This window comes from Lepidochelys kempii, chromosome 6, assembly GCF_965140285.1.
Source record: "Lepidochelys kempii isolate rLepKem1 chromosome 6, rLepKem1.hap1, whole genome shotgun sequence".
NCBI lineage: Eukaryota > Metazoa > Chordata > Testudines > Cheloniidae > Lepidochelys > Lepidochelys kempii.
In genome coordinates, this window is record NC_136385.1 from 6,199,175 (window position 1) to 6,226,799 (window position 27,625).

General features: G+C 43.2%; 2 protein-coding genes across 2 annotated transcripts; both read left to right on the forward strand.

Moving 5' to 3' along the window:
• Window positions 1-1,221: 1,221 nt before the first annotated feature.
• Window positions 1,222-5,432, forward strand: LOC140913763 (olfactory receptor 5W2-like). The gene is made up of 2 exons (XM_073350562.1): window positions 1,222-1,254; window positions 4,491-5,432. The coding sequence occupies exons 1-2, from the start codon at window positions 1,222-1,224 to the stop codon at window positions 5,430-5,432; spliced, it is 975 nt and encodes a 324-aa protein (XP_073206663.1).
• Window positions 5,433-26,310: 20,878 nt separating this feature from the next.
• Window positions 26,311-27,249, forward strand: LOC140912760 (olfactory receptor 5W2-like). Its single transcript, XM_073347784.1, has one exon. The coding sequence runs from the start codon at window positions 26,311-26,313 to the stop codon at window positions 27,247-27,249; it is 939 nt and encodes a 312-aa protein (XP_073203885.1).
• Window positions 27,250-27,625: the final 376 nt, after the last annotated feature.

Consider the following 27,625-nt stretch of genomic DNA (forward strand, 5'->3'; position numbering starts at 1 on the left):
AGGGTACCACGGGCACTGGGCACGCACCTCCTGTAGCAGGCGAGTGAGTTCTCGAATGGGGCAGTCGTGCTGCGCCTTACGCAGCAAATACTGTAGCTCATTGCGGTGTTGCACTTGCAAAGCAGAGAGGGAGCTTCCCATACTTACCACAATGAAAAATACTCACCGGGATCCGTGAAGCGGATGAGTGACACATCTGAAACCCTTGCCGGGCGAGGTGAGTGCTGAGGGCCCCACGTTGGATGCCAGTTGTTGCGGTTCAACTACAAGACAGCACAGAGCTTTTAGCAAGCAAGCGAGCTGGTCTGCCAACCGACTTCTGCCTGTCAGCTTTCCACCTTCCCCTTTATTCTTTTTCTCCCCCCGCACATTACATTCTCCAACAGATAAAAGGAATACACTGGCTTTGTTTAACATTCTTATTTACCAATTTCTATCTACCGCATTCCTTGCTCTCGGGCCTTGAGCCCAGTCCTGGGAGGCTTCCCACGGTTCATGTCATCTGGGCGAGATTCCAAGGTTCATGCCCTTGAGAAGAGCTGTGTGTGCACAGCTCCTATACAACACTCCGGGTGTGCCCTGAATGTTGCCAAGCGCATGAACCTTGTATGAATCCTACACACTACCAATGTGGACACAAGAACAAATGGATATAAACTGGCCAGCAGGAAGTTTAGACTTGAAATTAGATGGAGGTTTCTAACCGTCAGAGGAGTGAAGTTCTGGAACAACCTTCTAAGGAAAGCAGTGGGGGCAAAAGACATATCTGCTTTCAAGACTAAATTTGATAAGTTTATGGAAGGGATAAGATGATGGGATTGCCTAATTTTGTCAATTAATTGATCTTCAACTATTAGCGGGAGATGTGCCCAATGGCCTGTGATGGGATGTTAGATGGGATGGGATCTGAGTTTCTACAGAGAATTCTTTCCAGGGTGCCTGGCTGGTGAGTCTTGCCCACGTGCTCAGGATTTAGCTGATCACCATATTTGGGGTCGGGAAGGAATTTTCCTCCAGGGCAGATTGTCAGAGGCTCTGGGGTTTTTTCGCCTTCCTCTGCAGCGTGGGGTATGGGCCACTTGCTGGAGGATTCTCTGCACCTCAAAGTCTTTAAACCATGATATGAGGACTTCAATAGCTCAGAGAGAGGTTAGAGGTTTGTTACAGGAGTGGGTGGGTGAGATTCTGTGGCCTGCGTTGTACAGGAGGTCAGAGTAGAGAATGATAATAGTCCCTTCTGACCTTAAAGTCTATGTTTCTATGATTAGTCCAGAAGAAATTCACCCATTTCTAGATACTTTTGTGTCCCAAAGCTGGAAAATTACTTACAGAGACTTTTGGAGAGGTGACCAACACATGAAGTGGAATACAGTCACCTCAGTTTTGTATCATATTCAAAAGACCTCAAGGGAGAGAGAGCCATCCAGACCAGCTAAAGCTCTGGCTCTCTGTGTTCCATTTCACAAGGAAGGCAACAGCATTAATTGCATGTGCTGTGCACACCTGTAGTCCTGGGAGCAAAGATGCTTCAGGGAGCAAATCTCAAAGTCATCCCAGTAAGCAGCTCCAGAGGTATTAAGGATAACGTTGGTGTGGTTAGCAAACAGGGAAAAGTTCGACTCTTCGTCTGATTTTTACAGTTCTGAGAAGGTATTGCTTTCATTCTCAACTCATTGCAAGTGAAAGGAGGGGAAATAAAGAGATACCACCAAGTCATGGGCAAACAAGTCAGTTTCAGAGCATTTTGGCCTTTAATTCAAATTACAGTCCGCCATTTATGGGAAGGGAAGTAAGGAGATGAAATATTCGGCAAAATCACTGTACTCTTCCTACTGCCGACATACTGCTTCCATTTGGGTATTTTTGGGGAAGTGGGGCAGCTCCTGGAGGGTTTTGTCTCTTCCACTCCACAACAGCCAGTTCATGCTTCTGGGCCTCAATCTGAGCCTGTATTTCTCTGTCTCTTAATCCCAGGACTCATTGTAAGTGGCTGCCTCAGCTTCCATAGCCCTTCTGTACGCAGTTGCCTCAGCTTCTTTGATCTTCAATTGAAACTCCCGGTCCTTTGCCTTCTCTTCTCTTTCCCGACTGGCCAGCTCTGGTTTAGCAGCTGCCTCATTGGTCATCATTTTCCTGCTTTCTTCTGCTGGGCCACGCCCCTCTGCAGTTCAGAGAAACTGAGATTCACTCGGATCAGGGGCTTCTTAGTTAACAGAGACTTTCCCAGTGCCCAGTGTTCAGCCTTTCTGGGCACTTTGCAACTTGTGCAGTTCTAGCTTCTTCTGATTTTCACTCATACTTATTTTGCTTATTTTTCCATCCCTATTTCCCTTACCCTAAATAAGGAAACAGAAAATAACAAATTTGTTACCACTTTGTCTGTTCTCCACCCACCACACCCAAAATTCACTTAAAATCACAACCAGTGTCTCAAAGCAATCAGCTCTGCACAGATCCTGCTCCACAGGAGCTTAGATACTCTCTCTCTCTTGTGGGTGGAAACCCCTTCACCCAGAAGAGAGAAGGGGTACAACGTCACACTCTGTTTGCAAGATATCCTATGACGTCTCTCTCTCACTCTGCCTCCCCATTGATTTACTGCATTGGAAGGGATAAAGGAAGCACTTTGAACATGTATTAATAACATGATACAGTGCTATCTTATAACGCCACTTACATGATCAAAAATATTGTATTAATATTTGCGATGAGAGGATGACTATTTCTAGTTGACTCATGGATTTATTTAACATCTTAAAGCTGAGCTCTGTGTGCAGATAGCAGCCATGCAAGAGGGATAGTTTTGTGAACTGCAGAAGTCCGGAGCATACTGTGGTCTCATCCTGAGCTCCCCTGGTCACCATGTGGTCTCCATCAGGCAAAAATGAGTGAAACTATCTTTCCTATTTTGGGGAGTAAGCTATCATAGGAAGGACATAGGATACCATGGTGATTGGAATGCCATTAATAGCTCAATAATCTGGAATACTCTTATGTATCTTACAGGTTTACATTGCACCTGCTGAGGCCAGGACAATGAGGTGAATCTGAAACCAGGAAAGGCTGTGAAGATATCAGCTATGGCTACAAATAATTAGTACGTTTCACCTGTATCTAACTTTCTGTCCCATTGATTGCAAATGTGTTGCTAAGTCTGGTTGAAAATTTTTCTTGAGAAGTTTTTCTGATGGGAAATTTGATTTTCAATTCAATTAAATCCATCAAAAAAGTCAAACTTTCCTCCTCCCTAAACCATGGCTGTGGGACTCTGGTGATGTTCCAAGGCAGTTCAGCAAGAGGAGAGACCATCATGCATCATGGAGGATGTATTCCAGACTGGGAGCCTGGCCCACGGAAGTGATTGGTGGTGTGTGGTACCTGAGGCACCTGCGTGATATTTCTGAGTCGAAATATGAAGTTTTTATCTAAAAGATTTTGGTCTCCAGAAAAAAAACCCAACCCTTTGTGTATCACTTCTACTCAGTACCCAGATGTCACTGAAAACAGCAGGATGAAATATACCCCAAGCCTCATACTCTGTAACTCTGGTAGAAATTGCATCATTTGATAGCACTGTAAGAAAGAGTAGGTCAAATTAATCCCCAGGGCACCAATTACACTGAGGGTGGCTTTGGTTCACTGAATGCATTAATTAGGTTTTGTGTTTCTCTGAGCTCATGTATTCCCAGTTGCTTCAGGAACCATGTCCCATAGATCACACATCTCAGTATAAAATTTCCCAAATGCTCCAAACTCGCAGTTTCTGTTGATGGGGAAACGCCGCCACATCTCTCTCTCTCTTCTCAGCAGGTACATGCTATTGTCCTGAATTACATGCATGCACACAAATGCAGACACCATGGTGATCAGCAGGTATTAAATTCAAGATGTCCAGCACTAAAAGTATCAGCCCCAACTCCTACCCCTTCAGCTAAAGAGACGACCTCCTTGGTTGGAAAAAAATAGACAATTACATAGTTACTGAAGCCAGGGCTTTCCATTATGTCTCCGGGTTTTCATACAGGATAAAGTAAATGGCAAAAAGCTGAATTAGCACAGTTGGCAACTTTACCCCAAATGGAGATGCCAAGCCTAAAAGCTCGGCTTGCCAAAAGAGGGTGGAAAGATTGGCACTCCTTTACTCTCACACCTTGTTTAACTAAGGAATAATCTCTTCAGACTGATTCTCTCACAACAGAGTCACAAGTCACAGTTTTCTGTTTGGAGTAGTGAACTGGAGTGTTTCTCTGTGGAACATGATTAACCTGCATGTCATTGTGTTTGCAGAGCGTGTGCATTTTATCGAACACCTGGAATGACCAGCTGTGAACATCTGGCTCTGTGGACCAAGCCCTTCCCTGAGCAGGTACTGATGTCCATTGAGAAACTGATCTCCATTTATCTTCACTTACTTCATTACAAAGAAGGGACAGGTTTTCCGCACCATCCACATGCCCACATCTCTGTCGCAGCCTGATCTCTGTTCAGAGGAGATGGAAGAGGGAAATCACTCGGAGGTGACTGAATTCATTCTCTCAGGACTGACAGATCATCCACAGCTGCAGGTTCCTCTGTTTGGGGTGTTCCTACTGATTTATGGGATCACTCTGGTGGGGAATGGGGGAATGATTTTGTTAATCACAATTGATCCCCGACTCCACACCCCCATGTACTTTTTCCTCAGGAATTTGTCTTTCTGTGACCTCTGCATTTCCTTGATAATTTCCCCTAAGATGCTGCAGAATTTCTTAGCCGAGAGGAAAAGCATTTCTTTCACTGCCTGCACTGTGCAAATGCATCTCTCTATCATTTTTGGAGATGTTGAGTGCCTCTTGCTGGCTGTGATGGCGTATGACCGTTATGTGGCCATCTGTAACCCGCTGCTCTATACGGTCACCATGTCCAGACAGCTTTGTAAACAGCTGGTGGCTGGGGTGTACACTGTGGGGGTTTTGGATTCAATGATATACATGTGTTGTACATTTCAGATGTCTTTCTGCAGCTCCAACATCATCAATCATTTTTTCTGTGATGTCCTCCCACTGTTGGCGCTCTCCTGCTCTGACACCCGCATCAATGAGATTGTAGTGTTTGCTTTCATGAGCTGCATTACAGTGAGCAGCTTTGTGACTGTCCTCCTCTCCTATGTCTATATCATCTCCACCATCCTGCAGATCTGCTCTGCCAAAGGCAGGCGCAAAGCCTTCTCCACCTGCACTTTCCACTTAACTGCTGTGGTCCTGTTTTTTGGAACCTTCTTATTCATGTATTTACGTCCCACCACCAGGTATCCCACGGACAGAGACAAAGTGACCTCAGTGTTTTACACACTGGTGATTCCCATGTTGAACCCCCTCATCTACAGCCTGAGGAACATGGAGGTGAAGGATGCCTTGAGGAAAGCAATGAATAAATGCCTAACCAATTCTTGAATCTGTTTAACTCTGTATTGGTTTAATGCTGGGGATTGGAAACAGGTGAATTCAATTCCCAGTCCATTACAAACGAATTTTGCAGAGCCCCTGTCAGTATTATCCTTTTTGTATTGTTATTATTATTAATTTGTTTGTATTCCAAGAAGGTCTGCAAGCCCCAACGGAGATCAGTTGAGAAAGCCTGAGGAAGATTCACAGGTCCAGAAAGAGAGAATGATTTTATAAGCTTGTGGCTAGAGGCATCCACGGAGAGGGAGACATTGAACTTCACATCTCAGGACATTGGGTGGCAGTTCCAAAGGGGTTTCTGTGACCCAAACCATCACACAGTGTTCAGGAATAAAACTGCAAAAAAGTGTGTGTGTGGATGGGGGAGAGTTGAGGGGGAGGGGGATGACAGCACAAGAACAGAGGGACTTCAATTGCACGAAAGGTGGTTTAGGTTGGACATTAGGAAAAACATCCCAACAGTGAGGGCGGCTAAGCACTGGAATAACTTACCCAGTAAGGTTATGTAAACTCCACCACTGGAGATTTTTAGGAGCAGATTAGACAAACACCTGTCAGGGATCATCAAGTTAATACTCAGTTGTGCTGTGAGTGCAGGGGACTGGGGCTAGATGACCTCTCGAAGTCCCTTCCACTCCTATGATTTTATGATGTCACAAGGAGCCCTGCACTGGAGGGAGCAGGGACTCCAGCCTGAGCAGTGGGCAGGGCAAAGAACATGCACCTGCCTTCATTTGACATTCAGCTCCAATGTACCGCTCACAACATGCACACACATAGTGCCCCCTGCAACCAAACACACATACACAAAGTACCCAGTACACACAACACACAGAGTCCCCAATGCACACAAAATGCACACACACACACAGAAGGCACACTATACACACACACACACACACAATCCCCACTACACAAAACACACACACGGCCCACTGCACACCAAACATACACACACAGAGACAGAGTGTCCACTACACACACACAGCCTGACACTGAGCTCGATCAGAATGCAAAAGAATCTCTACTAGGAATCTGGGACAGCTGTAATATTTTCAACTTGCCTGAACAAAAAGAGCTGAAGGGGATCCTGGTGCCCTGGCAGGGAGATAGGACTAGATTTCCCAACTGGTCTTTTCCATAGACAGCTTTTTTGAGGCTTGGTTTATGCTGAAAAATAAGATCAACACAGCTCCATCACACAGGGTGGGGAAACTTTTCATATGCTGTGCGAGGCAGTTGGGTTGTACTGACCCTCAGTGTAATTCTTCCATTGACCTAGATACTGCCTCTCGGAGAAGTGGATTAACTACATCGAAGGAAAAACCCTTCCATCAACGTGGAAAGCATCTACACTGTGGCGCTGCTTCAAATCACAGCTGAGTCAATGTAATGGCTTTAGTACAGACATTCCCTGAATCGATGGGGCAGTTTTCCCACTTCCTATTTAAGCTATTTTTTCTCTCCTTTTCCATCATTCTTCTCCCTCCCTTGTAAAGCTCTTTCCTTCTTTTGATAGGTAAATACGTTCCGAAATTTTTACTCTCAGCATAATTCCTTCCTTCCCCTCCCATGAATGTCATTTCAAAGAGAGGCTGAAATGCTCTGAAACTGACTTGCTTACCTATCACTTCCTTGTACCTCTTAGTTTTTCCTCCCTTCACTTACAATGAGTTGAGGATGAAAGCAGTACCTGCTCAGATCCCGAAAATCAGAACCGTAAAATCAGAGTCGAATATTTCCCTGTTTGCTCACCACACCAATGTTGCCCTTAATACATATGGAGCTGCTTTTTTGGGGGGCAGAGGTTAACTTTGGCTTTGATGACTTTGAGATTTGCTCCCTGGAGCATCTTTGCTCCCAGGACAACAGGTGTGCACAGAACATACAATTAATGTTGTTGCCGTATCCTTCCTTGTGGAAATGGAACACAGAGGGCCAGAGAGTCAGCTCATCTGGATCTCTGTCTCTCCGGTGAGGTCATTTAACATGATACAAAACTGAGGTGACTGTATTCCACGTTATTTGTTGGTCACCTCTCCAAACCTCTCTTTACGTAATTTCCCAGTGTTGGTACATAAAGGTGTCTAGAAATAAGTGAATTTCTTCTGGACTAATAATTTATTGTCAAAAATATTACCATTTGGATAGACCTGAAACTATTCACAAATGTGTTACAAACACGCCAAATAGCTTTTTCCCAAAACAATGTTTGTGTGTGTGTGTGGTGGGGGATTTCGATGCTGGTCACAACCCGATCACTGTAGAAAGCAGTGGTGGTCCTTCTCTTCGTAATTTTTAGCCCAACAGTTGGGGCGTACACCTGTGAGGTGGGAGATCTGGGTTCAATTCCCCTTCTGTCCAGTGCTGGGCAAAGCTCTGTGTGATATTGCACTCCATATGCTTTATGAAAATATGCTTCTGAATAAGACATAATGAATATGCTTTAAGATAAGTGCCCCTGTAACATGCCATTATAAATCTTATACTCTACTAAGTGTGTTCATACTATTTGTTTACATGGATTATTTTTTGTGTCTGGAATTAGGAGAATAAGATATAAATTTGCATTACTGATTTAGACATATTAAGTGGAAGCCTTTAAAGGTCCTTCAGAATCAATTAACTTTAAATGGGTCTGTTTACCTGCAAGCCTTCCTGTGTAGGTGTGGGAGAAACCAGGAAGAATGGAAATTGGGGTCTTACAGTGACATGTGACGAAGTCGCCAGATACTGAGCTCCATCTTGAAGCTGGTACTTTTCCTGAGGGGGGGTGGAATTCCAAACAAAGGTTTTCCACCTTGGGGAAGTTATATATAAAGTGGGGAAGCAAATGAGTGTCTTCATCTGGCTTAAGAGACAGCCTCCCCACCCCACAGAGATACAGAGAAGCACCTGGAAACATAAGTACTGTAACCACAGGGGTTGGTGAGAATAGGCTGGACCCAGCTCAGAAAAGGCATCTGACCTGAGAAGGATTTTACCTAAAGTCACAATTGGGGTGAGAAGTTAAAGTTTGTAACTGATTTCTGAGTGTATTAAGCTCAGCCTTGCTTGTTTTTCTTTGTGATTTACTTTGTTCTATCTGTTATGACTTAAAATAACTTAAATCCTACTTTTTATGCTTAATAAAATCACTTCTGTTTATTTACAAACTCAGTGTGAGTAATTGTTACCTTGGGGGGGCAAAGAGCTGTGCATATCTGTCTTGCAGTGATATAGAGGGCGAACATTTATCATTTTACCCTGTGTTACATGTATACAGAATAAAATGGATTTATTTGGGCTGTAGATTCCATTGGAAGCTGGGTGTCTGCGTGCTGGAGGCAGGTATCCTGCTGAACTGGTTTCAGTCTAGATTAGAATATATCTGCAGCTTTGTGGGCGTGACTCAGACTCTGGTTCTGTGATTCACCAGGCTAGCGTGTATGGCTCTACAAGACAGTGTGTGGGAGGCCCAGGCTGACAGGGAAAACAGCACACCAGATGACAGGAGGGAGGAAGTGGAGTGGCATGCTTGGAGATACTTTGTTGCAGAATCTGCAGATATGATGCAGAGATCTTCAGTGTTAACCACCAGTGACCAACAATTGAAGGGGAATACAGTCACCTCAGTTTTGCATTATATTCAAAGGCCTCTCGGGAGAGACAGTGATTGAGACCAGCTGATACTCTGGCCCTCTGTGTTCCATTTAAACAAGGAAAGACACAGCAACAATATGAATAGCATATGCTGTGCACACCTGTTGTCCTGCGAACAAAGATGCTCCAGGGAGGAAATCTCAAAGTCAACCCAGGAAGCAGATACAGAGGTATTCAGGTTAACTTTGGTGTGGTTAGCAAACAGGGAAAGATTCAACTCTTGATTTAATGGTTCTGATTTTAGGGTTCTGAGCAGGTACTGCTTCCGTCCTCAAATCATTGTAAGTGAAAGGAGGGAAAACAAAGAGGTACCACCAAGTCATGGGCAAACAAGACAGTTTGAGAGCATTTTGGCCTTTAATTAAAATGGGGAAGAGATGGCCAGCCCTCTGTGGAGATAGAGGTGGTTAGGGACTATTTAGAAAAGCTGGATGTGCACAAGTCCATGGGGCCGGACGAGTTGCATCCGAGAGTACTGAAGGAATTGGCGGCTGTGATTGCAGAGCCATTGGCCATTATCTTTGAAAACTCGTGGCGAACCGGGGAAGTCCCGGATGACTGGAAAAAGGCTAATGTAGTGCCAATCTTTAAAAAAGGGAAGAAGGAGGATCCTGGGAACTACAGGCCAGTCAGCCTCACCTCAGTCCCTGGAAAAATCATGGAGCAGGTCCTCAAAGAATCAATCCTGAAGCACTTGCATGAGAGGAAGGTGATCAGGAACAGCCAGCATGGATTCACCAAGGGAAGGTCATGCCTGACTAATCTAATCACCTTTTATGATGAGATTACTGGTTCTGTGGATGAAGGGAAAGCAGTGGATGTATTGTTTCTTGACTTTAGCAAAGCTTTTGACACGGTCTCCCACAGTATTCTTGTCAGCAAGTTAAGGAAGTATGGGCTGGATGAATGCACTATAAGGTGGGTAGAAAGCTGGCTAGATTGTCGGGCTCAACGGGTAGTGATCAATGGCTCCATGTCTAGTTGGCAGCCGGTATCAAGTGGAGTGCCCCAAGGGTCGGTCCTGGGGCCGGTTTTGTTCAATACCTTCATAAATGATCTGGAGGATGGTGTGGATTGCACTCTCAGCAAATTTGCGGATGATACTAAACTGGGAGGAGTGGTAGATACGCTGGAGGGGAGGGATAGGATACAGAAGGACCTAGACAAATTGGAGGATTGGGCCAAAAGAAATCTGATGAGGTTCAATAAGGATAAGTGCAGGGTCCTGCACTTAGGACGGAAGAACCCAATGCACAGCTACAGACTAGGGACCGAATGGATAGGCAGCAGTTCTGCGGAAAAGGACCTAGGGGTGACAGTGGACGAGAAGCTGGATATGAGTCAGCAGTGTGCCATTGTTGCCAAGAAGGCCAATGGCATTTTGGGATGTATAAGTAGGGGCATTGTCAGCAGATTGAGGGACATGATCGTACCCCTCTATTCGACATTGGTGAGGCCTCATCTGGAGTACTGTGTCCAATTTTGGGCCCCACACTACAAGAAGGATGTGGAAAAATTGGAAAACGTCCAGCAGAGGGCAACAAAAATGATTAGGGGTCTGGAACACATGATTTATGAGGAGAGGTTGAGGGAACTGGGATTGTTTAGTCTGCGGAAGAGAAGAATGAGGGGGGATTTGATATCTGCTTTCAACTACCTGAAAGGGGGTTCCAAAGATGATGGATCTAGACTGTTCTCAATGGTAGCAGATGACAGAACGAGGAGTAATGGTCTCAAGTTGCAGTGGGGGAGGTTTAGATTGGATATTAGGAAAAACTTTTTCACTAAGAGGGTGGTGAAACACTGGAATGCGTTACCTAGGGAGGTGGTAGAATCTCCTTCCTTAGAGGTTTTTAAGGTCAGGCTTGACAAAGCCCTGGCTGGGATGATTTAACTGGGAATTGGTCCTGCTTCGAGCAGGGGGTTGGACTAGATGACCTTCAGGGGTCCCTTCCAACCCTGATATTCTATGATTCTATGACATTCTTGGGAGGGGAAGGAAAGAACCATCCTGAGAGGCGCAATTTTAACTTTTCTGAACATATTTACCTATCAAAAGAAGGAAAGAGCTTTACCAAGGGAGGGAGAAGAGTGACAGGAAAAGGATAGAAAAATAGCTTTAATAGGAAGGGGGAAACTTCCCCATTGATTCAGGGAATATCTATACTAAGGCCATTACATTGACTCAGCTATGGTGTGCAGCAGTGCTATAGTCCAGATGCTTTCCACATTGAAGGAAGGGTTTTTCCATCATTGTAGTTAATCCATGTCTCCGAGAGGCAGTAGCTCGGTCAATGGAAGAATTATACTGAGGGTTAGTACAAGCTAACTGCCTCACACGGGATGTGAAAAGTTTCCCCGCCCTGTGTGAAGAAGCTCTATTGATCTAATTTTTAAGCATAAAGCATGCCTCAGAGAAGCTGCCAATCAAAAAGAGCAGCTGGGAAATCAAGTCTTATCTCCCTGACAGGTGTTATTCTAACCTGTTCTTAAAAAATCTCCAGTGATGGAGATTCCACAACCTTCCTGGGCAAGTTATTCCAGTGCTTAGCCACCCTCACTTTTGGGATGTTTTCCCTAATGTCCAACCTAAATCACCCTTGCTGCAATTGAAGTCCATCGGTTCTTGCCCTATCCTTCCCCTACTCCCACATTGTTTTGCAATTTTATTCTTAAACACTGTGTGACGGGTTGCGTCTCACAAACCCCTTTGGGACTGCCACCTGATGTGCCTAGAGTACCTCTGAGCCTGTTTTCCCTTCCAGCTTGGGACTTCAGTACCTTACCTTGTATGAGCCAGGCACGATTGCCTACTGCAAATACAGCTCCAAGTCTGAACCACGTCCCACACAAGCTGCAGGCTTAAGTGAAAACAGCTTAAGAAGTGCTCCTGTCTCCAGCACTCAGATGACCAGCTCCCATTGGGGTCCAAACCCTAATAAATTGGTTTAACCCGCTATTAAATTTATAAAGGGTAAACTCATAAATTGTTCGCCCTCTGTAACACTGATAGAGAGATATGCACAGCTGTTTGACCCTCGGTATTAATACATACTGTGGGTAACTTAATTAGGAAAAAGTGATTTTATTAAATACAGAAGTAGGATTTAAGTGGGTCCAAGTAATAACAGACAGAACAAAGTGAATTACCAAATAAAATAAAACAAAACATATAAGCCTAAGCCTAATACAGTAAAAATTAAATGGAGATAAATCGAACCCTAAGAGATGTTTCAATAAGCCTCTTTTACTGACTAGACTTCCTCCTAGTCTGGGTTCAACAATCATTAACACCCCTGTAGTTACTGTCTTTTGTTCCAGTTTCTTTCAGGCATCTCCGTGGGATGGAGGGGCTATAGCAGGTACGTGCTATTGTCCAGAATTACAGTCACACACACGCAGACACCATGGGGATCAGCAGGTATAGAATTCCAGACCTCCAGCACCAAAAGCCTCAGCCCCAGCTCCGACCCCTTCAGCTAAAGGAGTGACCTCCTTGGTTGGAAAAAATAGGCAATTAGCTAGTCTCTGAAGCCAGGGCTTCCCATTCTGTCTCTGGGTTTTCATACAGGCTCCAGTAAATGCCAAAAACCTTAATTAGCACAGTGAACAACTTTACCCCAAACGGACATGCCAAGCCACAGAGCTCCCCTTGCCCAAAGAGGGTGGAAAGATTGACACTCCTTTACTCTCACCCTTCTTTAGATAAGGAATCATCTCTTCAGACTGATTCGCTCACAGCAGAGTCACAAATCATTGTTTTCTGTCTGGATTAGTGAACAGGAGTGTTTGTGTTGGGGGCATGATTAACTCTGGGGTAAAACAGTAATTCTGCTTTTCCCCAACCCTGTACCCCTCTGCCACTGGTTTATGTTTAATTCCAGCTTGTGACAGCTCGAAAGAGTCTGCAAACTCAGCCAATGAACCCATTGCATCCACCTTTTTGTCCCACAAATACTGTTTTACATCATCACTGCACAGATTCAGGAATTGTTCCTGAGTAACCAAATCACACTTTTCTTCCAAGATTCTAATGCCTTTTCCCCTCACCACTTATATAACAAATCTCTCATTTCATTTACATAAGCCATATTACTCAATCCAGATCCCCGCTTAAGACTCCTGAATTTAACCCTGTAGGTATCAGGTGTAAACTGGTCACTAGTTACATGCCATCGTTCTCAGCCACCCCAGGACTGACTGAATGGGAATACCACACCATTGACACAGGTAATGTTCACCCAATTAAAGTCCAACCTTACCGGATGTCTCCTCAAGCTAAAACTGCTATAGTACAGGAGATCCAGGATATGCTACAGATGGGGGTAATCTGCCCCTATGGCAGTGGATGGGCATCTCCAGTGGTACTAGTTCCCAAACAAGATGGGGAGATTCGTTTTTGCATGGACTACCGTAAGCTAAATGCTGTAACTTGCCCAGACAATGATCCAATGCCACACACAGATGAACTATTAGAGAAACTGGGATGGACCCAGTTCATCTCTACCTTGGACTTAACCAAGTGGTACTGGCAGGTACCACTAGATGAATCTGCCAAGGAAAGATCAGTGTTCATCACCCATTAAGACTGTATGAATTTAATGTGCTCCCTTTCAGGCTGTGAAATGCACCTACCACCTTCCAAAGACTTGTAGATGGTCTCCTAGCAGGATTAGGAGAATATACAGTCACCTACCTTGACAGTGTGGCCATATTTTCAGATTCCTGGGCAGAACACCTGGAGCATCTACAAAAAAGTCTTTGAGTGCATAAGGGAGGCAGGACTAACTCTTAAGGCTAAGAAGTGTCAAATAGGCCTAAACAGAGTGACTTCCCTTGGACACCAGGTGCGTCAATGAACTATCAACCCCCTACAGGCCAAAGTGGATGCTATCCAAAAGTGGCCTGTCCCAAAGTCAAAGAAACAGGTTCAATCCTTCTTAGGCTTGGCCGGATATTACAGGTGATTTGTACTGCAATACAGCTAAATCACTGCCCCACTGACAGACCTAACTAGAAAGAAACAGCTAAATGCCATTCAGTGGACCGAAGAGTGTCAGAAGGCCTTTAACCAGCTTAAAGTGACACTCATCTCTGACCTTATGCTAAGGGCCCCAGACTTTGACAAACAATTCCTAATAACCACAGATGCGTCCGAGCGTGGTGTGGGAGCAGTTTTAATGCAGGAAGGACCGGATCAAGAATTCCATCCCGTAATGTTTCTAAGCAAGAATTTGTCTGAAAGGGAAAGCAACTGGTCAGTCAGTGAAAAAGAATGTTACGCCATTGTCTATGCTCTGGAAAAGCTAAGCCCATACGTTTGGGGACGACATTTCCACCTGGAAACCGACCATGCTGTGCTACAGTGGCTTCATACCGCCATGGAAATAACAAAAAACTTATTCGGTGGAGTTTAGCTCTCCAAGATTTTGATTTCGACATCCAACACATCTCAGGAGCTTCTAACAAAGTGGCTGGCGTACTCTCCCATGAAAGTTTCCCAGAATCAACTGGTTAAAATCATCCTTGAGATGTGGAAAATATTGTTAGTCTTTATACACTTGGTAGTATATTTAGAGGTGCATGAGTCTTCTTAATTCTGTTTTCTCCTAGAGCTCCAGGAAGAAATCCCAGCCACTGTTTCACCCTATCTTGTGATTTTGGGGGGCATGTCATAAATATAAAGGGAAGGGTAAACACCTTCCTGTATACAGAACTATAAAATCCCTCCTGGCCAGAGGCAAAACCCCTTCACCTGTAAAAGGTTAAGAAGCTAAGATAACTTTGCTGGCACCTGACCAAAATGACCAATGAGAAGACAAGATACTTTCAAAGCTGGAGGGGTGGGGGTAACAAAGGGTCTGTCTGTCTGTGTGATGCTTTTGCCGGGACCAGGTCAGGAATGCTCTTCAGAACTTCTGTTAAGTTAGTAAGTAAACTAGCTAGAAATGCATTAGATTTCCTTTTGGTAAATGGCTGGTAAAATAGGTTGTGCTGAATGGAATGTATATTCCTGTCTTTGTGTCTTTTTTGTAACTTAAGGTTTAGCCTAGAGGGATTCTCTATGTTTTGAATCTGATTCCCCAGTAAGGTATTTACCATCCTGATTTTACAGAGGTGATTCTTTTACTTTTTCTTTCATTAAAATTCTTCTTTTAAGAACCTGATTGCTTTTTCATTGTTCTTAAGATCCAAGGGTGTGGGTCTGTGTTCACCGATGCAAATTGGTGAGGATTTTTATCAAGCCTTCCCCAGGAAAGGGGGTGTAGGGTTTGAGGGGACGATGTCTCCAAGTGGGCTATTTCCCTGTTCTTTGTTTAACATGCTTGGTGGTGGCAGCACAGGGTTCAAGGACAAGGCAAAGTTTGTACCTTGAGGAAGTTTTTAAGATAAGCTGGTAAGAATAAGCTTAGGGGTCTTTCATGCAGGTCCCCACATCTGTACCCTAGAGTTCAGAGTGGGGAAGGAACCGTGACAGCCCCTCGACAGGATTATGCATTTGGATCCCATGTAGGGGCCCAGGACCGTGTTCCTTTCTTTTCAAATGCCGCACACGCCTGCAGAGACCCAAGTCAAAAATGAGGACTCATTTGTAACGATGTTTAAGCAGATGCTTAAGTCTCAACAACAGGATATCCAGAAACTCCAAGCCCATGTGAATGAGCTAATAATGGAAAGCCAAGGCCCGGCACCCTCATACCATCCAGGGGTCTCCGTTAACGCCTTTCCTTCTCTCCGGTGGATAGCCTCCAGAGAAATAGTAGGGAAATCTGTAGATTATTTGTCTGCATACTCTACAAATTACTCAACATAATGCCAATCGGCCCCAAGCATAGTCATAGCTCCTTTAGGCAGGGATGCAAGCGGGAGACCCACAGTATCTGCAGTGGAAGGGGGCCGCCACAGAAATGTTATTATAGATCCTGGGGCAGCAATTACTATTTTCCATGTTAAGGATCCTAGATCCTTGTCTCTGTCATCAGGGTATACAAAAACACTTGCAACTTTTGCAAGTAATCAGGTTGTTACCACACTTTCTATACCCATTGCAGTACAGATAGGTCACCTAAGAAAGGTTCATACCTTTGAATTGATGAAATTAGGACCCTATTGGAAACTGATTTCCTATACAAACAGAAATGTGTTCTTGATTTGGGTAACCAATTGTTGTGTCTTACTGTAGAACAGGCAAAGGATGACCCACCAGTAATCATACCTAAGTGTGGCATGGCATCTCCAGTGGAGGACTCTGAACCTGAGGGATATGATTTAAACAAAATAGTGGCTAATCATGCAGACCAACATGAGTTACAGGTGTTACTTTGCAAGCATGCAGATACCTTTGCTAAATACAAACTTCACTGTGGATGTATGGCAGTCACTAGTGTTGTGGAAGGAGGAGATATATCAGCCCAAAGACAAAATCCTTACCCAGAACAGGCAAACCCATATATAGAAAAGACTATCAAGTCTTTACTAACACAGGGAGTACTACGTAAGCGTATTTCCACTGCCAATTCCCCATTTGGCCCATGAAGAAACCAAATAGTTCTTGGCATCTCACAATTAAATTATAGACGCCTGAATCAGGTCACACCCACTTGTGCCCCTAAAGTGACCAAGATGCCAAATTTAATCAAGTCCTTTAATCCAGAAACTAAGTGGTTTACTGTCCTTGACATCAGCAACAGCTTTTGGGCATTATCATTGGCCCACATTTTACAGTACCGTTTTGCATTTAGTTTCCAAGGAGTCCAATATTTCTGGACACATTTACCCCAGGGATATAAAATTCTTCAGCTTTATTCCATGAGCAATGAGGCAGGTACTGTCGCAATTTTCCAAATGAGCTGTTTTATTTCAGTATGTAGATAACCTGTGTTTAGCAACAAAGACCAAAAAGGAGTGTCTAGAAAGCCTTAACGAGCTCCTACAGATCCTATAGGAAACAGGGCTAAACTGCAATCTGGCCAAGGCACAGCTAATGGCAATCATGTCTCTTTCTTGGGTCTCACCCTGACAAAATGGGGTAGAACCCCGGCGCAACAGAAAGTAGATGCAATCCAAACATTGCCTTTACCACAAGACCCTTTAAAATCCTTTTTGCGTTTAACTGGGTACCACAGGGATTTGCTTCCATTGCAGGATCCTTGTACCAACTATTAAAAAGAAGGAGTCCGATGGAAATGGACTGAGCAACACTCGGAAGCAGTATCCCAGCTGCAACAAGGCATTGTCAAGGCTCCGGTGTTGATCACACCAAATCCTGAGATACCCTATCATCTGGAGGTAGCAATGAGTGTTAATGCGTTAGCGGCTGTGGCTTCACAAGGGAGACATGGGAAAATCAGAACAGTGGCCTATGCCTCCCGTTTAATGTCATCAATTGAACTTAAGTATGACAATTGTGAAAAGTACCTATTGGCAACCAGTTGGGCCATACAACACTTTTTTTTTCTAATTGGCTTCAGTCCAATCATATTACAGTCATCGCACACTCCCCTTCTGTTCTCACTGTCCAATGGGGTAAAAGATGGTGCTCACCTAGCCCACTGGGCATTATTGCTGCAACAAAAAAAAATTGCAGTAAAACCTATTAGGGAAGAGGCGTTTCCTATTAAGGCCAATACTGCAGAAGCCACCACGAACTTCCCAATAATGCAAGTCTTCTCTCGATGGGAGATCCCTGCAGAGGTAGAATCAGGCCAGGGATCACATTTCACTAAACAGTGTCTTAAGTTAATGGAAGTCCTGCAGAGACTACACATCCCATGCAGACCACAGTCATCTGGGATGGTGGAACAAAGCAATCAGACTATAAAAGTGATGTTGAGGAAACTGGTTAATGCCAATGGATGTAACTTGAACACTCTCATGCCTCTAATTTTAATGGCATTGAGAGTGACACCTGTTGCACCTTCTGATAAAACACTTTGAAGTGATGACAGGCCGAACAATGCAATTACATTTAATTTGGCAAACAAGTGGTACTCAATCAGAGGGAATAAAAATGGATACCTACCTGCAGAATCTGCAAAAACATTTAAATCAAATCCATTTGCAGGTAGCAGCTAAACTGGGAAAAGCCAAACGTAAGGCAAAGGCTTACTTTGACAAAACCAAAGAGAGACTACTAGAAAGGTTAAAAACCAAGTAATGTTGTTGTTGTAGAAATCACCAGAACATGGGTTGAGTAACTGATGGATCGGACCCCTCTGAATCATCGATAAACTCAGTTCAGCAGTGTATAAGATTAGAATGACAGGAGGCAAGCGTAATAGAAACAGAATCTATCATACTAATCAGTTAAAAGTTGTATAGATCATCCAGGCTGCAGGAGCAATTTCCTCCTCAGGACTTAAGTGAACAGCATCCGATGGAATCGTGACACCTGGAGCCCAGCTGATTGCAACCATAAAATGGACTTTGATATTTCTGATTTACTACACCCTTATCATTGCTCTAAGGGTAAGACTGAGCCAAAATCACAAATTTGGGACTGAACTGTTACGACCCCATGAAACCAGATGACACAGTCATGCTCAATTGCCTGAGCACGTGAAACAGGACATACCAACACAAAAGGAATGGACTATTATACTCAACCCAGGACTTATCCACAAGGAAAAGCAATTTACTGTTTATAATAAGTATGACATAACCCAACTGTTTAATGAGACCCAACGTAAAAGTAATCAGCTAATCCCTTTAAAACAATGATCAGCACAGGGATCAACATTTTAAAAAGAGAGATTATATACTCCGCATATGGGCAATACATAGTAAATGTAATCACTGATGCATTATGATCCCTAAGATTGGGAAAGGTTCCTGACTTAATTAAAAATGAGCAACTATCAAGTTGGTACTGTCCCAAATGTTTTCAAAAGCTGGAAAAGGAACAATCCACATGTTTGGATTCATGCCAGCATTTATCAGTAAGTGCTATGAGAAAAATGGGATCTGTGACACCTCACCCCAACCGAAACAGTTGTTTTCTTTCTAAAGATTGTTTAATGGCACAATCTTTGTATGTCTCATTCACAGTCTCGTTACCAGTTTGACCCAAGCAAGGATGTGTACAGGCAACTGGTTGTTGTCCATTCTATAGGTCCCCTTGAAGATGACATCTATAGGGAATGCATTAATGCACCTCCCCTGGTGGTCTATCACACTCCAACTCATACTGAGGCTCTTTTTAGAGCAACATCTGTGGCACTTTCTAAGTCTATCTGTAGATGTAACATGTCTGAAACAGACAGTGTTCTGTGTGGACTGCAGGGAGAGAAAGTATGGAATTCATCATTGTCATTCCTTTTGAGGCTGACCAAGTGGAAGACTTTGATAGAGAGGGTGACCTATGCTGGAAATAACCAATTTTGCATGGTTACAAACCAAAAGAGGTACCAATGTGGTCCTTTGGAGTGTCCTGTCAGAGAACCAAATTTTTGTTTTACTCCAAAGCAACCTACTTTGATAGGAAATTAAGTTATTTCCCCATTCCCACTTTTGAAAACATTACTATTATTCAATACAACCCAGCTTATCATCTTTATGAAAATGACGTTGAAACTGTCCCCATAAATATTTAACCACCTACATCCTACCTGTGTGAAGGGGTTCATTGGTGCAAACCACCGCGTCAAAGGGGTGTGTGTAGCCTATCGGACTAACCTGCTTGCTTGCATTTGTGTTTGTGTATATATATATATATATATATATATATATATATATATGTCCTTTCTTATAGTTTAGGTATTTGGTTTATAAATTTATATTAATGTAAGTTTGGCTGTAATGCAAGAGACCTACAGGCCATATCCTGTATGTTAAGCTAAGTTAATTTAACACATCTATATTAAGACCTTTTACCCAGAAAAGTAAAGTTGACCTTCATCTTGTTACTTAAATAGATAAGTACCCACGCTTATGTCTATGACCTTTTATCTAGACCAATAGACAATGGAGAATGGCATAGTGGGTTTTTCAGTGTTGTATCCACAAACTTAACAGGTACGCCACAAGGAAACTTATGTGCGTATGTACGTGTTATCAATACGCAAAAACATACTAGCCTATGGAGTAAGCGTACCCTAACATTTTGTGGGTGAGGAATGAACTTTGAGCATAGGAGGAAGGATTTCCAGCACTTGTGCCCTATAAAAGAGGTGACCCACTTCGCTAGAGAACACCACCCTGCTCTATCAGTCTCACTTACTCTATCTTACTTTCACTCACTCTTTCTATTTTATTTTATCTATTCTATCTATCTACTATGACTACTACTATTAAAAGGCTATACTTGTTCTTCTTAAACTTTCAGTTTCAAGGGAACTAGACTAAGCTTGGTTTCCTCAAGCTTTTATTCTTAGTTGTGTTTATTATGTTTTGATTTTAAATTTCAGTTAGTCAAGTAAACCCTAAGTTAGCTCTTAGCATTACTTTCTTCTAAGCACTGCATCCCTCACTCAAGAATTGAGAAACTTGAACTGCAAGGCTGGTCCTGTGTCTCTTCCCATTAGGCCAAAGCTTTGTTGCATATAATACTGTATTAGCATATGTATCTTTTGAATAGCAGTAATGTAATTGTAACTTTGTAACTCTGGGTATTTTACCACTTACTTACTGTTATTGATTTTAATTAAAGGTCTGTAAGGCTATATCTGTCTGAGTGTGAGCTTCCTGTCATACCCCCAAGGGTCCTTTGTAAATTCTGTGGAGCCTGATTCAGGACAAGAACTTTTATCTTCTGATCAAAAAGGTTGGGGAGCCTAAACCCCATGCTATTAATAGTAATAATTAATAATTAATAATTAATAATTAATAAATAAAATAATTAATACAATGAACTTAAAATTGATAAATTAAATTAATATTATGAGCTTACACCCTAAATCAGGTGACAGTCTGCAACTTGTACAGTTCTAGCTTCTTCTCATCTTCACTCTTACTTATTTCGCTTATTTTTCTGTCACTATTTCCCTTATCCGAAATGAGCAAACAGAAGATAACAAACTAGTAAGCACTTTGTCTGTTCCCCAGCCACCACATTGAAAACTCACTTAAAATCATTACCAGTGTCTCAAAGCAGTCAGCTGTGCACAGATCCTGCTCAACTACGCCAGTGTGACATGTCAGGTCACAGAAACCTCTTTAGGACTGCCAGCCGATTTCCTGAGACTCCCTTTGAGCCTGTTTTCCCTGCCAGCTTGGGACTTCAGGACCTTACCTTGTTTGGGCCAGACACACTTGCCTGCTACAAACACAGATCCAAGTCTGAATCACATCCCCCACAAGATGCAGGCTTCACTGAAAACAGCAAAGAAGTGCTCCTGTCTCCAGCACTCAGATACCCCGCTCCCAGTGGGCTCCAAACCCCAAATAAATCCGTTTTACCATGCATAAAGCTTATAGAGAGCAAACTCAGAAATTGTTCGCCCTCTGTATCACTGATAGAGAGATATGCACAGCTGTTTGTCCCCCGTTATTAATACATACTCTGGGTTACTTAATTAGTAAAAAGTGATTTTATTAAATACAGAAGTAGGATTTAAGTGGTTCCAGGTAATAACAGACAGAACATAGTGAATTACCAAACAAAATAAAATAAAACACGCAAGTCAAAGCATAATACAGTAAAAACTAAATGCAGGTAAATCTCACCCTCAGAGATGTTCCAATAAGCCACTTTTACAGACTAGACTTCCTCCTAGTCTGGGTCCAGCAATCACTCACACCCCTTTTATATAGTCTCTCTCTTGTGGTTGGAAATGCCTTCCCCTGTCCTGTGCAGAATCTAGCTCCAAGGTGGAGTTTTGGAGTCACAAAGGCCGACACCACATTCCCAGGAAAGCTCAGATGTGGATTGGTGTCTCTCAAAGTTCATTTTCAGCTTAATGACAGGTTTCAGAGTAGCAGCCGTGTTAGTCTGTATTCTCAAAAAGAAAAGGAGTACTTGTGGCACCTTAGAGACGAATAAATTTATTTGAGCATAAGCTTTCATGAGCTACTGCTCACTTCATCGGAAGTCCACTGAATGCATCCGATGAAGTGACTTGTAGTTCATGGAAGCTTATGCTCTAATAAATTTGTTAGTCTCTAAGGTGCCACAAGTACTCCTTTTCTTATTGTCAGCTTAAGTGTTTCTTGATTGGGTGCTTACTAAGAATAGTCTTTTCTCAAGAAGCTGACCAACTGCTTCACTGACTCTACTTAAAATCAAACAAGTAAACAGCCAATATTCAAAACTTTGAATAAAAAATGATACATGAATGCAAATAGGATGAATATATCCAGTAGAACATAACCTTTTCAGAGATATGTTACATGGCATATCTAGCATAAAACTTATTCCAGTTATGTCATATTTACATTCTTAAGCATTTTTCTGTAAAGCATTATGGGGTGCAAGGTCACACTCTGTTTCATGTACTATAAATTATCGGAAATAAATAAAATTAACAAAAGAATCGGGAGGGAGCTGGCCTGCTCGGAGATAATTTGTAGCAGCATCTGTAGAAATGCTGCAGAGATCTTCAATGTTAACCACCAAATAGGGGAATATCCTCCTTTTTGCACCCTGCCCTGACTTTGGCATTTTCAATGAGGACTGTCCCAAGGAGTCACAGGAGGCAGAGAAGCCAGGAGGAGGAGTTACGAGCATGACTCCTAGAGGAAGTAGGTGCATAGGTTTTCCTGGACACAGACCTGGAGTGACAGACTTGGGAGTTTCTGAATACAGAGATTACTGGCTGTTGGTTATTTCTACTGGTGTTCAGGGAAGCAGGACGTCATGTACATTCTTTGACACCCCTCCCCCTGTATGTAAAGTATGTAGCTGATTTTTATCATCAATTTTTCCTCCTAATGCAATCAATCCTGCAATGCCTCACAGGTTGGCACCACCAAAGAGAGGGGGGCACCAATACATCCTGGAGCACTGATAATACCAGCCAAGCCTGCACACCTGTGGGGGATAATTTCTGCTACCATAGTGAAGAAGAGAAGAGACATCACTGGGCCTGCCTTGGATCTCCATGGGCAGAGGTGATGACCACAATGTCCTTGTTCATCTGCAGCCATGGATCCGTGCATGGTCCCATCCCTGTGGTAACCTCACCCTTTCATGCCAATCCAACGCTACTGTCAGTCAGCACCACACTTTTGGTGTTACTGGGATATTTTCTAGGTTGGTGGCTGTGACATACCAGGGTCCAACCCAGACTAATCAGCAGCCGTGTCACATCTGCCCGCAACCTTGGAATGCCTTAATGAAGTGGCTTCTACCTGGGCCACTCAAAAATAACTGTCCAGAAGGAAAATCACACCCTGAGCATGTGTGTGTAACTGCAGCCTGACCAGGAATAGTTGGCTTACACTCAGGCTCTCACCACCCTTGGTTATACTGCAGGGTGACCCCAACACACTCCCCAGTCTTTGAGTTACCTCCAGAAATGTATGTCCTGTGCTGCCCAGTCCTCTCCTGGACAATACCAGCTACATTATACATTATTTCTTTAATAGCACTAATATGCCTGCAACTTAGTTTCTCAGACACTTCTATGCCTCCTAATTTGTACTCACTTAAAATCTATCTTTGTAGTCAATAAACATTCTTTTATTGTTTTATCTAATCCAGTGTATTTAAATAGAAATCAGAGATGGTTACAAGAAAAATAAAGCTAGAATGCAACTTGTGCCTAAGTTAACAAATGATGTGAAACCCAAAGCAAAAGTTTCCTTAAAACATGCTTTCAGCAGTCTTACTGACCAAACTTCTTAGGTCAGGACCCCTCCCCCAGTCCCAGGGATGCTTCCTTTATCCCGTCAGATGCATCAATGGGCAGGCAGAGAGAGAGAGAGAGAGAGAGAGAGAGAGAGCAATGGCTTGGGCTTACTGCCCTTACTTTTTATAGTCCTTTCCGCACTTTGAGAAACATTTCCACCTGGTTATCAAAAGAAAAAATGTCTATGTAGAAGGATGTTCCCTGCTGCTTTTTCCTCACCTTTTTGGGCTTCCTTTGTTTCCCTTCCTGCTTGATGACTCTGGTTACTGTTTAGCTACAAAATGAACCAACACACACATTTCTTTGTTTAAGACAGACCAGTTTGCCAGCCTCCGTTTGGAACATGTATTAATAACATGATAAGTGTAATCTTATAACTTCTCATACATTATCAAAAATGTATTAATATTTGCGATGAGAGCATGACTGTTTCTAGTTGACTCATAGATTTATTTAGCATCTTAAATCTGAGCTCTTTGTGCAGATAATATGCAAGCAATAGGGATAGTTTGTGAACTGTAGAAGTCCAAAACATGTCCGTAATTCCAGAGCTCCTCTGGTCATCATGTGGTCTCCATCAAGCAAAATGAGTGAATCGATCTTTCCTACTTTTGGGAAGTAACCTAGCAAGGGAAGGACATAGGATACCTTGGATGATTCTCACTCTATAAATAGCTAGATAATCTGGAGTACTTTTACATGACTTACAGGTTTTACATTCCACTTATTGGGACAAGGACAATGAGGTGATTCTGAAACCATGAATGACTGAGAAGACATTAGCTACAGCTACCAAAAATAAGTACGTGTCACCTGTATCTAACTTTCTGTTCCTCTGATTCCGAATTTGTTGCTAAGGCTGGTTGAAAAATTTTCTTCACAAGTGTTCTTGATGGAAAATTGGATTTTCCAGTCAACTCTTTTTTCCATGAAATTATCTTTTCCCTGGAAATTATAAGATTTCCATCAACATTCCAAACTCCCCTCCTCCCTAAACGATTGCTGTGGGACTCTGGTGATGTTCCAGGAAAGTTCAGCAAGAGGAGAGACCATCATGCACCATGAGGGATGTAGAGCAGCCTGGGAGCCTGGCCCATGTAAGATATTGGTGGTGTGTGGTACTGGATGCACCCCCGTGGTATTTCCAAGCCAAAATATTTTTAGCAAAAAGATTTAGGTCTTCACAAGCAAGCCCCCTTTGAGTATCAGCTCTATAAGGTACCCGGTATGCACTGAAAACAGCAGAATGAAATGTACCCCTAACCTCATACTCTGTAACTCTGGTAGTAATTGCATCATTTAATAGCATAGTAAGAAAGAGTGGGACAAATTAATCCCCAGGGCATGAATTACACAGAATGTGTCTTTGGTTCACTGAACGCTTTAATTAGGTGTTATGGTTCTCTGAGCTCAGGTATTCCCAGTTGCTTCAGGAATCATGTCCCACAGATCACATATCTCAGTATAAAACTTCCCGAAAGCTCCAAACTGGCAGTTTCTGTCAATGGGGAAATGCCACCATCTCTCTCTCTCTCTCTTCAGCAGGTAGGTGCTATTGTCCTGAATTACAGTAACACACATAGAGAGACACCATGGGGATCAGCAGGTATTAAATTCAAGACCTCCAGCATTAAAACCCTCAGCCCCAACTCCGACCCCTTCAGCTAAAGGAGCGACCTCCTTGGTTGGAAACAAATAGGCAATTACCTAGTCACTGAAGACAGGGCTTCCCATTCTGTCTCTGGGTTTCATTCAGGCTCAAGTAAATGCCCAAAAGCTTAATTAGCACAGTGAGCAACTTTACTGCAAACGGACTTGCCAGGCAAGAGATCTCCCCTTGCCCAAAGAGGATGGAAAGAGTCACACTCCTTTACTCTCACCCCTTCTTTAGCCAAGGAATAATCCCTTCAGAGTAAAAGAAAAGGAGGACTTGTGGTACCTTAGAGACTAACACATTTATTTGAGCATAACCTTTTGTAAGCTACAGCTCACTTCATCACTTCACTGTAGCTCACGAAAACTTATGTTTAAATAAATTTGTTAGTCTCTACGGTGCCACAAGTACTCCTTTTCTTTTTGCAGATACACACTAACATGGCTGCTACTCTGGATCCCTTCAGACTGATTCTCTCACAGCAGAATCACAAGTCACTGTTTTCTGTTCAGATTAGTGAACAGGAGTGTTTGGGGGGGGGGGGGGCAGGATTAACCTGTGTGTCATTGTATTTGAACAGTGTCTGCATTTTATAGAACACCTGGAATTACAAGCTGTGAACATCTGGCTCTGTGGATTAAGCACTTCCTGGAGCAGGTACTTATGTCCATTAAGAAACTGATCTCCATTTATCTTCACTTATTTCATTACAGAAAGGGAGCAGGTTTTCCGCACCATACACCTGCCCTCATCTCTGCAGCTGCCTGATCTCTGTTCAGAGGAGATGGAAAAGGGAAATCACTCGGAGGCGACTGAGTTCATTCTCTCAGGATTGACAGATCGTCCGGAGCTGCAGATCCCCTTGTTTGGGGTGTTCCTACTTATTTATGGCATCACCCTGCTGGGGAATGGGGGAATGATTTTGTTAATCACAATGGATCCCCGACTCCACACCCCTATGTACTTGTTCCTCAGTAATTTATCTTTCTGTGACCTCTGCTTTTCCTTGATAATTTCCCCTAAGATGTTGCTGAATTTCTTAGCCGAGAGGAGAAGCATTTCTTTCACTGCCTGTGCTGTGCAACTGTTTCTCTGTATCATTTTTGCAGATGTTCAGTGCCTCTTGCTGGCTGTGATGGCGTATGACCGTTATGTGGCCATCTGTAACCCACTGCTCTATACGGTCAGCATGTCCAGGCAGCTTTGTAAACAACTGGTGGCTGGAGCGTACACTGTGGGGGTGGTGGATTCAATGATACACACATGTTTTACATTTCGGCTGTCATTCTGCAGCTCCAAAATTATCAATCATTTCTTCTGTGACATCCCCCCTCTGCTTGCGCTCTCCTGTTCTGACACCCGCATCAATGAGATTGTGATGTTTGCTTCCATGAGCTGCATTCAAGTGATCAGCTTTGTGACTGTCCTCCTCTCCTATGTCTATATCATCTCCACCATCCTTCAGATCCATTCTTCCAAGAGCCGGCACAAAACCTTCTCCACCTGCTCTTTCCACTTGACTGCTGTGGTCCTGTTTTATGGCACCCAACTCTTCATGTATTTACGTCCCCCCTCCAGCTATCCCATGGTCAGAGACAGAGTGGCCTCAGTGTTTTACACGCTGGTGATCCCCATGTTGAACCCCCTCATCTACAGCCTGAGGAACAAGGAGGTGAAGGACGCCCTGAGGAGAGCAATGAATAAACTCCTAACCATTCTTTAATCTGATTAACTCTGTACCTGTTTAGTGATGGGGAGTGGAAGCTTGGTGAATTCAATTCTCAGCCAATTGTAATTTAATTTTCCAGAGCCCATGGTAGTATTGTTCATTATTGTACTGTTATTATTACTAATTTGTTTACATTCCAAGAATGTCTGCAGACCCCAACTGAAATCAGTGGACAAAACAGAGGAAGACTCACAGGGCAGATTTAGACTGAAACCAGCTCAGAAGGATGCATGTCTCCAGCACGCAGACATCAAGCTCCCAATGGGCTCTAGTCCCCAAACAAATCCATTTTACTCTGTATACAGGTTATACAGGGTAAAATGATAAATGTTTGCCCTCTATATCACTGCAAGAGAGATATGTACAGCTG